The 12,090-nt window shown below is 37.9% G+C and overlaps 1 protein-coding gene across 1 annotated transcript in view; it reads left to right on the top strand.

Moving 5' to 3' along the window:
- Positions 1 to 12,090, top strand: part of pex14 (peroxisomal biogenesis factor 14) — an 89,512-nt gene that overhangs the window by 48,112 nt on the left and 29,310 nt on the right. The window contains exons 4-5 of the mRNA XM_067370900.1: positions 5,990 to 6,109; positions 10,563 to 10,648. Coding sequence (XP_067227001.1) covers positions 5,990 to 6,109; positions 10,563 to 10,648 — 206 coding nt within the window. The remainder of the gene's footprint in view (positions 1 to 5,989; positions 6,110 to 10,562; positions 10,649 to 12,090) is intronic.

Raw genomic sequence — 12,090 nt, 5'->3', positions numbered from 1 at the left:
CAAGGCCTGCGTAAAAGACAAAGGGATTGATGTGGTTATAAATTACTCCACGGCGCCACCTAGGCCAGTCGCTTTTCACTTTGTCATCAGGAGACGGCGATAAAGCAGGAAAATGACCAGAGTCCTCTCTTTTTTTTTTAATACATAAATGAATACGCTATGAGAGCGGTCATTATTTAAGGCATGCAATCATGTGGGACATGGACTTGACATGTGAAATCTCACAGAAACGCTCTCGGTGACCTCCATCTTTACGACCTTAAGTATTTTTCTTGTTGTTCAGTCTGGTACTATTATAATAATAAGAAATAATCACCAAGTGATTTCATCCAAGCCTTGTTGGTCTGCTGAAAAAAGAGCAGCCACCTTTGACAGCCTTTCAGTAAGCAATTTTATAATTGTCCCTGTGAGCTTGTTCATACCCTATGAAGTTCACAAGTGCCAAAATTGGAGAACTGCACTTTATGGCTGGATGAGTCGCCTCATCACTCTTTAAAAAAAGGGTGAAAAAAAAAACATCCTGAAAATAAGAGCCCAGAAAATAGAGCCATAAATAATACAGAGAGCAATGGGTTTTCCTTTAAATAAATACCGATCAGGTTTATGTTGAAAGACAATAGAAAACGTAGCCCAGATATGCAGTTTACAGTATTTATAGCTGTAATATCGTGGTGCCACCACCGTAATTTCATGCCCCAATGAGAATGGCAAGGTCAAAGCAAATGCTTCGACTGAGCATCTGCTAATATGGTGACTCATAAACAGGCTCTGCGTGTATCAGGTGCACCAAATAATACAGTATAATGAAATACAGAATAGCTTTCCATTATTGTTCTTTTTTTTAACGGTGTCGTCATTAGATGTAATTTATGTCTTAAAAAAAAATTCATCTACCGGCGGGTCGATCTGAAATGGAGGTCCGAGGGGTCATTCCACAGGTTTTGGAAACTGTAATAAATTTCTTGTTTCCTTTTTGTGTCCTTTTCCTTTTATATGTAAAATCCACTCTTGTTGTCCTTCTTTTAAATTGGATCTCAAAGGTCTTTCATTTGTCGTCCCATTTTCTTTGTAATAAAGGCATCAGAGGAGACAAAACAGCTGAGTGAGTCCGAAAACCCAAAAGAAAAGCAAACGCGTTAATGAATTTGCATGCATCTTATTCGGATGCATGGCGGACCACTTTGTAGTTGCGCAGTGGGTGCTATTTAAGAATTCAAATGACATTACAAATATGTACATATTTGTTCATTATGTCCTTAGAAAACGACCTGTTCGTTCTGAGCTGAACTCATGAAAACGTGAACTTCCTGAGGGCGTCTTTACGGTGAGGTGAGTGAGAGGAAATGAGAGGGGGGCCTCCAAGTCTCATTCAATAGTCTGCCACCAAGCAGTCTGGTATGGTCAGATGAATAAGGAGTCCAGGGACACATTATTGCTTATTGGACAGTACAGGCTGACTGCACCAGCTCAGCACATGGCCATGGCTGCTTCCTGGCACTTTGAATGCCATGCAAGACAGGATGACCAATATTTGCCTTAAATTATTCAACATTTTTTCAGGGCCATTTCAACCTCCACAGAAACTGCCCTTCTTTTAACTTTGACCTCAATCTAGAGATTTCCGCAAGAGAGGTAAAACTGGCTACATGGTCATTTTAATGAAAATGGTGGCGGTATAAATTTTGTTAATATCATTCTTGACAGTAAGGGAGAATATGGTTATATGTAGAGAGATCGGTGTCATAAATTCTGGACGTTAACGTTTTGCTGCTGTGTCCTCTTGCTATCTCAAGTGGAAACTGCGATTCAAAAACCTCCATAAACTGTTAAATAACTAGGTCATTTTTATCTGACTACAAATTCTGATTGGATGAGCCTCATCTGAAGCGGTTATAAAATACAGGTAATTGCTTACCCGTGGCTGCACGTTCATTGTTAATGCGCCTTAAGTTGCTACATTTGTTTTACAGCTATAACAGTCTGTAGTTAAAAACTACACAAATGTTAAAAAGTTTGGGGACAGTTTTTTTGTTTTTGAGTCTCATATGATCACCAAGGCAGCCTTTGTTAATAAAAAATATTGTGAAATATTTTTTCAATTTTTAATTAACTGGTTTCTATTTTAACATGTAAATGTAAATTATTCCTGTGATGGCAAAACTACATTTTTAGCAGCCATTACTCCAGCCTTCAGTGTCACATGATCATTCTAATATGTGACCTTTACTGGCAAAATGAGTTGTAAAATGAGCAAACTTTCAAAAATGAGTCATTTTCACACTTTCTTTTAAAAACCTTTAAAATGATGTATGATTTGTTGGAATCCGACAAAAAAACAATGCTACACATGTTTGAAGTCGAAAGAGTCAGCAAAGTCAATTTTGAGAAAAATTGAGTTCGTTTTCTGAAGGTTCCAAAACAAAATCACCTAGAAACCATACCTTAAAATTCCTGGTAATAACGCTTCGGATCTGTCAGTCAGCACAAGCAAAGATCGTTGTGTTTACATTAGTATGAGTTTGAAAATCAAATTTCATTGGATCAGACTCATGTCATTGAGAATTCACAATGAACATTCACAAAGTTGGAATGCTGTGCTTTACAACAACACCAAACTTATGCCGAGGGAAGCGAGCAGAAAAAAAAACAAAAAAACAGCAAAGGTAGAAAACATACAAAAAAAAGATACTTTTAGATGTTTAATTGCAATTTGAATCATTGGGATCCCTAGACGAGTGCTTAATAAATTATTTTTTGTGTGAACCTCAATTTCGACCACCATTTTTCACTTGTTTTGCCTGTAGCTCGAAATTAGCCTGTGCGCATTCAGACTCTTTTTGCCAGCACGGGTCACATGTGGTGATTTGATGCTCAGTCATGTCTTGTTATTAGCATTGTTGAAAACGCTTAATACAAAGAAACATTTTTTTCCAGGATTCTTTGATGAACAGAAAGTTCAATAGAACTGCATTTATTTGAAATAGAAATTTAATTGTATTTAATTCAATTTAATGCATCTTTGCTGAATAAAAGTATTAATTTCTTTCAAATAAATGTAACTGACCCAAAACATTTGAATGGTACATTACTTAAAGGAGAAATGATTTGTTTTGATTAGGAGGATGATGAAAGCCACTCCAGACCAATTTTTGGCTTTAGCCGCTAATTACTTTTGTTATGGACAATAACTGATTATTCATCATGTTATGCTTCTGGACATCAAGTTGTTGTTTTTTGTTTTGTTTTTTTTCTCCACTGGCCTCACAACAGAAAACTGATACAATTTTTTTTTGTCAGGATATGTTTTATTTTTGTCATAAAGAAATGTATTTCTCTTTTTATTAAACATTAACTTTTCTAAAAATAAAAGGGTGCAATTTTTACGCAATAATTCCAATAATTAAAGTCTCTCACCATTATAAATTATAAAACTTTTACTGGAAAACCATGAAACGCAGCGATAAAACGGCGTGATTAACCATGCAACCCTACCTCCGCTGCGCTCTTGTATTGTTTTGCAGTGTTGTTAGTGTGGCTCTATGAAGTGTGACTGTGATTTCATACCCAGCAGACAGCAGACAGGGCTGAACAGGCTCAGACTCTGTTCTCTGCCAAGCTCTCAGTTCTCTCTGCTCTATTTAAGCACATGTGGCACTGGCATTTGCCACATTTATGATGTGTGTATTACAGCGCAAAAACAGCTTGCTGTCTGCTCTTTAAACAGCTCAATTTGGAGCAAAGCTCAGCCTTTTGGCTCTCTGGCAGGCAGCCGTGCCGTATGAAAGCATGTGGAATAGAGTAGCGCAATGCCCAAGGGGATATCTCCAGTAAACAGAGCAAGAGTGTGCGAGAGAGAGACTAAATACGCAATGACAGACGTGACACACTCCAGTCTACTGTGGACAAACAAAGGTCAGAGTGAGTGTGTGTGTATTGTAGGATTCAGTAGATTTATTAAATTGATATGTGTAACTTACAGTTTAATAGAAACTGGAGCCTTTTTAAACCATTGGCTCTAAATGGAGATGTTAAAGCATTTGGGTTTTATGTGCCAATTGTAGAGGAAGCCCATAATGTTTTCCCCGCTTTTATGTCTTCATTAAATGTCAACGCACAAGTACATTCAACTAACGGGCTTTTTCCGCCTCCGTTTTTCCTTTCCTAGAGTTTCTCCAGTTTCTTGTTGCTGTCTGCCCCATCAATGCTCTGTTTAGGCCCGCATGGAGTAGCTTAATCAAGACAAGACACAGACCAATGACTGCGTGCAGTGTTGGAAATAAACCAGCTTTTTTTTCCACAAAAGGAAATATTAATATTAGATTTTTTTCCCTCTCCTGCCATTTTCCATCAGAGACCTCTATGCAATTTAATCACCACTAAAATCATTAAAAAAGATCTGAAGATTAAATTATATTGGCATTTGCAAAATTATGTAATACATTTACATTACAATGAAGAAATTAAAATAATGCATTTTATCTGTCTGGGGTTCCGCTGAGCTCTACCTGGGGAAATATAGCGGCAGGAAATGGACAGGCTCTGTTCTTGAGATCTGACTGTAATGGAGAGGAGCTCAGAGCTTTGGACCTCCAGAGCTGCTCATCCTGGTCTACGTCTGCCGCCTATAGTGCTATTAACCTAGTTTAGCAAGAGTTTTAATGTTTAGGTTTACTTGCAGGTTGCAAAGGACAGTCAAGGACACACTTAAATCCCCACTTTTCCCTCTCCCATTACAGTGTTTTTCACATAATTTCTGGAGTTTTCAGGCATTTTCATTCAGTAGAACTCGGCTTCAGTCTTCAGATTATCTTGTGAGTGACAACTGGGAGAAGAAAGGTTACAATGTTGCAGAAAAGTTTATGTACCAAAGTATTATTTTGGAATAATCTGTTCAGAGGTTTTCACCAATGTTTTTACCAACAAATACCATCAGATACAAAAGTAGTCAAATATTTACTAGCTAGATTACTTAAAGGATTAGTTCAAACAAAAATGAAAATTCTGTCATTAATGACTCGCCCTCATGTCGTTCCAAACCCGTAAGACCTCCGTTCATCTTCGGAACACAGTTTAAGATATTTTAGATTTAGTCCGAGAGCTTTCTGTCCCTCCATTGAAAATGTGTGTACGGTATACTGTCCATGTCCAGAAAGGTCTGAGAATAGCATTTCAAGCTATTCTACATTGTTTGTATTTTGGTATTGCTATATTTTTTAAACTGGTGCGTAAGTGTGCATGTCGCGGATGTCCTAATCGCCAAAAACAACGATGTAAAAGTGCATTACCAACGCCGACAGATGAAAGGATTCAATGGAATCAATTCAATGGAAAGGATTCCGGAAGAGAATACAATGCTGAATAAAGTCGTAGTTTTTGTTATTTTTGGACCAAAATGTAGTTTCGATGATTCAAAAACTTCTAACTTACCCTCTGATGTCACATGGACTACTTTGATGATGTTTTTATTACCTTTCTGGACATGGACAGTATACCGTACACACATTTTCAATGGAGGGATAGAAAGCTCTCGGACTAAATCTAAAATATCTTAAACTGTGTTCCGAAGATGAACGGAGGTCTTACAGCTTTGGAACGACATGTAGGTGAGTCATTAATGACATAATTGTTATTTTTGGGTGAACTAACCCTTTAAAATTAGGAAAATTATCTAAAAATACCAAACCATTTCTGTGAATGTGACCAAAAATTAATCCTAATTATGTCAGATAACACTCAAGCAAAACATGGTCAGGTCAAAGTGTCTGAATAATTTTTGGTTCCCAATTTTTATCAATTTTACCGGTAGTTCACTGTATGAATAATGTTTGGGTATAATGTCACAGTTTACTTTATTTTGCTATCCTCACTTACATAAATGAACTATAGTGTCCTAAACCCACTAGTAAAAATATATATAAAAAAAAAAAATCGATGTCTGAATCTTATATTGGTGATGTGTTGAATGTCATACCACGTTCTCTCCGTGCAGGTCTGACCGATGAGGAGGTTGATCTAGCCATCCAGCGGTCCGGTAGTACGGAGGAGCCGCTGACTGTCGCTGTTCCCGGGCCCGCGCACATCGCTCACCCTGTTCAACTGGCCCCGTACAGTGAGTATTACCACAATCGGTTTTGCTAGGATATGTGGTTTACCCTATAACCCCTCCACCCGTCCCCTCACTGTATGTTTTATCAGCCTATGCACTCCTTAAACATGACTTGTTTAGTCTAGTTGATTTTCTCTACCAAATGGTGCGTGACTATATTAAATGAGTCCCCCATCGAAGACGTCTCCTCTGTGCTCCCATAATCCTATTTAAACCTTCGCCCATACATCAATTCAAAACAGACCGACTGCGTGGAATACTTTGGAATATCGTGCAGATATTTTTATAAGCGCCCAAACATAACTGTTATCCTAAGTGAGTGGTTTTCAAATGAGTGGCGGACAACATCATTTTTGCATAGGCACATAATTAATTCCGACACAGCCTTGCGATATGATGTCCGCACAGTTACGACAATCTGTGGTTGGTTGGCCTGCCGAGGGCCTTTCTGCAGCCTCTATCTTTATTACCTCTGCGGGTTATGAGCTCCAGGCCGGCCGCTGATTTACCAATCCTGAATGAAGTTCGCATAATGCTTAACCTGTATGACAATGATTCCAGATGTATTCCACCCTCATTTATTGCCACCCTGTCCTTGACTCCCCGCCATCTCATGTTTTGTAATGAAAGCGATGTTGATGGGATGGCCATGTAGTTAGGCTTCAGCCCCACTAGAGTGGGGGGTTTTATATCAAAACGGCTATGAGAGAATGGCATAATGAGGGGAGAGTGAGGAGATCTTTGCGGGGGTCAGTGTTGGAAAGAGGGGGTCCCTCTCTTTGATGTCCTTGTTATGGGGACGATGCGTCAGGACCTGCATCCATCTCTGTCGGAGTAATGGATACTCTGATCTCTATTTTCAAGCGGCAGAAGGACAGTAGGGCCTTTTCTGAACCCAATAAATTTGAACGGAGATTGGAAAAAAGGGGAATGGAGGCCATGCTCACACCTTAAGTGACCAAATAAAAAGCAGGAGTGGAAAGTGGAAATGGAGGGGCTACCGATGTGGAAGAAGGAGTCCCGTTTGGATCTCGAGTTGAAGTAGGAGATCGGTCAGATCGGTCAGGGTCTAAGCTCAAGGCCTCTGAATTTGCCCAAACGGTCATCATGTGTTTCCCGCATGCCATGCTCCCACAAGGACACTTAGTTAATGTGGTGTTTACCATTGATACAAAAAGTGTTGTCAGAAGTCCTTAAAATGGAAGCTGTGGGAAGTTGCAGGTTTGCTGATGTTTTAATGTGCTTGCAGAAGTAGAATGAATCTGTTAAACATGATCAGTTACAATTATTCAACTTTCTCACAAATTAAATGTTTTCCTTTGCCTATCATGTAATATGAATTAACAGCATCAGATACTAAAGTAATGCCAAACATTTATTACAAATATTTACTAGCAAATTTAATTAAAGGGATAGTACACCCAAAAAATTTAAATTATGTCATTATTTACTCACACTCATGTTGTTCCAAACCTGTAAGTGTTTCGTTCATCTTTGGAACACAAATTAAGATATTGTTAATGAAATCTGAGAGAATGTTGTCCCTCAGTTGACAGCTATGCAACTACCACTTTGACACCTCAAAAAGTTAAATAAAAAGATTGTAAAACTAATCCATATGAATTGAGCGGTTCTGAAGAGACACGATCACATTATATGATGAACAGATTGAATTTAGGCTTTTATAAACTTTCATCTACACAAACGGAGGGTCAAGCATGTTCACTTAACATGTGAGAACCAGTAAGGTTTGTTCTTGCATGTCAAGCAGGTTCAGTTGAACTTCTGTTTATGTTTGCTGATCAATGTTTATATGTGAATAAAAGCCTAAATTCAGTCTGTTCATCATATAAAGCGATCCTGTCTCTTCAGAAAATTTTGACTAAATAGCCCGATTCATAAGGATTAGTGTTATGATCTCTTTATGAACTTTTTGAAGCATCAAAGTGGTAGTTGCTTGGGCTGTCAATGGAGGGACAGAAATCTATCAGATTTCATTAAAAATATGCCCATTTGTGTCCCAAAGATGAACAAAAGTCTTACAGGTTTGGAACAACATGAGTGTGAGTAAATAATGACATGGTTTTCATTTTTTGGGTGTACTATTCCTTTAAAATGATAATATATGAAATATATACAGTACATCATTTATATTACAAAATATATAATATAAAATACATATGTACTTTAATCATGGTTTTAGGAGTAGTAAGTGATCATTAAATAAATTTTTCATAAAAAAATAAATGTAGATAAAATGCTAACAATTTACTGATCTAGTATAAATGCTGCTATTTAAACACTAATGGCAGGTAAAATTGTGGGACATGTTTTGTCCCATTTTTCAAGAATCAGGGCCAGATTTTTATTTATGTTGCCCCTAACAGACCTCTCATATAATTAATCATATAAAAACTGCGTGTTCAGTTACACATTGTCCGTTTATCAAAAAATGAAATAGTAGTATTGCTTTGCTGGTCTATTAGCGAGCCTATCTATTTGTATTCAGTAGAGCAGATTCAAACAAATTACAGTAACACACCTGTTCCGCAGACCTCGCTATGTTACAAAATAGAGCATTTTGTATCTGACATGTTGACCTGCCAGAGCCAAGCTTGCTTTAATTACTTCTCTGTTTGGTGTGCCGTTAAACATTTGCATGATAATTTCTCCCTCCTTTCTGTTGGCAGAGCCTTGCCAGATTGCCTCAGCGTGAATTGAAACGGCTGCTCTTGCTTTCACAAGCTGGTTAAAATATAACGTAAAACTGAAGTATGTCATTTATTTAATGCTAGAACATTCTCTCATATCCATATTAATATGCCAGCTATACAGTATGTAAACCATTGGTAAGTTGATTCTCGGAAAAGCCACTTTAAAAACATTGATTGTTTGTTTGAGGTTCCCGACCCAGCAACATTGGCTCAACCAATGGCGTGAGTTTGGGGCGGGGCTATCTTTTTGCCTGAATAATGGCTCTTTTGAGCGCCTAGTTGTTAATTTCCTGATACTTAGGTAGTATAACCTTTGATTTTTAATATGGTTCATCATCAGAATATTGACTTGTATAAATAACTTCAATCTTATAACTGTTAGCAAGGTATCTCTCAAAAAGAGCGATCAGTGCAGTTTTTTTAATCTGCACGGAACTTTTTTTTTTCTTTTTTTCTGAGTTTTTCGCCTTCTGTTAGGTCAACTGTCTTTCTCTGAGAATAAGTGTGAGGGGTGAGGAGGGACTCTTTGATGTGGCTTTCATTTCCTGATAGTACCTGATAATACTGCGCTTATGTGACATTCACACCCCATCTCATCGCTTGTGAGCACTTGTGCGAGGCCTGAGCAGAAACCGTGCAAGAGATCTTTTAAACGATTCTCATTTCCATCTCTTCAAGATCACAATTACCCTTAACAGAGTGATTTTCCCCTCAAATATTGTAAGCGGGAGTTTCCGTTCTGCTCATAGCTGATGAAATTGCTCATTTTCTGTTTTACAGTAATGTGGTACTTAATCTAGAAGTTCAGATCTAGTTTACGCTTCCACAACCACGTGTAATCAGAACTCTCTCTCCCTCTCCTTCCTTCTAGGAACAAGAGCTCCAATTCATATGCCTGTATAGACTATAGTAGACCTTAGTCTAGTGTTGACATCTTTTTTTATACAGTAGTTTGAGGCAATTGAAAAAGCTGTGATGGTACATTCATAGAAGTAGGAAGGGTAGAAGAACAGTCAGTGGTTTCTATTTTTTTGTCTTATGGAGATTTTTTTTTTTGTTCAAATATTTTGAATGTAAATAATAATAAAATATTGAATAAAAATATTTTCATAAAATATATTTTTTTGTATTTTTCATTATGCATATAATTTTTTAACCATCATTTAGACCAAACACTTGCAGAACATGAGATTCAAAATATTTAATCAAGTAAAAATCAATAAAGTTTGCCTTCCAACATGCCTTTCACTAAATGAACACAAGCAAGAATCATATTTACTAATTTTCAAATGAGTACACCTATATAACAGTAAACAGCAGTGTTTACCTACATGTGTTTTTACTAAAGCTTTTTAATATATGAAAAAATATATAGGGTTGTTCCATGAAAAATTTTGAGTGATGATGCAAATGAATCACTGAATCAGAGTTTTGAATTTAATCAACTAAGACACTTTATGCTGATTCATTAGAAATTGTCCGTGTTACTGTACCAGCACCATCTTAAGCACAAAAAAAGAAAAGAAAAAAAATTACACGAATGGTTTTATGAAACAATTGCTCAGAAACTGTGTTGCAGTGTTGCAGGATGAGGCATACACTGCATACACTGTATTTTTGTACATCACAGCTTTGTTTCTTTTATGTCAAATTAAATATGGCATCTACCAGAAGGTCCACCACAGCTTTACCCAGGATTTGGCTAATAGATGGGCTTCATGTATTTGTGTTTGTCCCTGCAGGTCCCTCAGGTTACAGATGGAGAGACTACAGTGCCCTGGCTGTCATCCTGGCAGGAATGGCCTTTGGCTTCTATCATCTCTACCGGGTATGTGTGTAATAGCCACCAGTAGCAAATTTCTCCAAATGTATTCATTATTCTGAGAACTCAAACTTTTCCCAGAATTTCTGCTTTTGTGTGTGTTTTTTTTTTACAATAATTTTGAGTAAATTGCTGTGGTTAGTCAATCTGTCCAGCGTCATCAGAATGAGCTCATCTCAGCCCCTAGATCTTTTCTTTGTTTTCTCTTTCGGAAAAACCCGGCAGCAGTACTCTTGCCGCTTTCCAATACTTTCAACACATTACTGTGTACGTGGGCATGGATGGGTGCGTGGGCCCTCAGGCCCCACTGCGTAAGGGAGAGACCATGTTTCCCAATGACAGTAAACCCACATTGCCCACAGGGGCATGTGGACTCCATTACTGTGTTTTATAAGAGAAAGAAAATGGAGTAATGGCCTTTAAGCGAGCATTGCAATGGCATTGAATGGAACTCCCATGATGTCATGATTAGGAAGTCATGTTTAGCTTCCTAAGCTTCCGTCTGCACTCGACCACTTCAGTCAGTCAGTTCCTCTGCTACTCTCAGCACACGTGTGTTTATGAAGCCAGTCTCCATCTGCAGAAGCCCACATGACTGCTGTTATTAATGTAGTGAGCCAAACCCGTCATTTTAACAGAAAAAGTCACTTTTTCCTTTGACAAGAATGTTTTGCAATCTGAAACTGTAGCTTGTTCAATACTTAAAAGGATCTTTTGAGAATGTGACATCAACTCTCGTTTTTAAAGACTTTCGTTTTCACTCATTCCCATTGCTGGTGCTTGCTCAGGAAGTCATTTCTGTTACTATTGCTGTTTCATTGTTACTATTATTATTTGAACAAATCCCCTACCCTAGTTACAGTACCAAGTAAACATGAATGAACATCAGAGGGTAACTTGAAAGAAACAGTACTACTTACCGAAATCTGTATCATGTCTCATGTAATTGTCTTTCAACCGCAGAAAGATGTCAGTAAAACAGCTTGTAAAAATTGTCCCCTAATGTCACGTTTACCTGAGCATTTTTCAAAAAATATGCACTATATTGGTATTTACTCTAGTGCGTTTTTGTTTTAATACTCATAAGTTTTGCTATGGTTACGCCTGTCGTTTACACTACTCTGGAGTTTTCGACCCTCGAAGTCGGAGACTTTCCAAAACGCTCCAGAGCCCGTTTTAGTTTAAAAATGCCGGGGTTGCATTTCAGGTCCCGTTTACACTAGTGCATTTCCGTTTTAAAACGCATAGCTTTTTCTACGATTACGCCTGTCATTACACACTACTCTGGCATTTTCGGCCCTCGAAATTTGACATTTTGAAACGCTGCAGAGACCATTTTAGATTGAAAACGCCGGGGTTGCATTTCAGTGTTAACGGACCAAAATGGAGACTTTTGAAAACGATTGCGTGGCTGCCCACGTTTGCTCTGCATATCCTTGATGACCGTG

This window comes from Chanodichthys erythropterus, chromosome 20, assembly GCF_024489055.1.
Source record: "Chanodichthys erythropterus isolate Z2021 chromosome 20, ASM2448905v1, whole genome shotgun sequence".
NCBI classification, from domain to species: Eukaryota; Metazoa; Chordata; class Actinopteri; order Cypriniformes; family Xenocyprididae; genus Chanodichthys; species Chanodichthys erythropterus.
The sequence above is the reverse complement of the archived record's forward strand: the minus strand, read 5'-3'. Positions and strand labels throughout refer to the sequence as shown.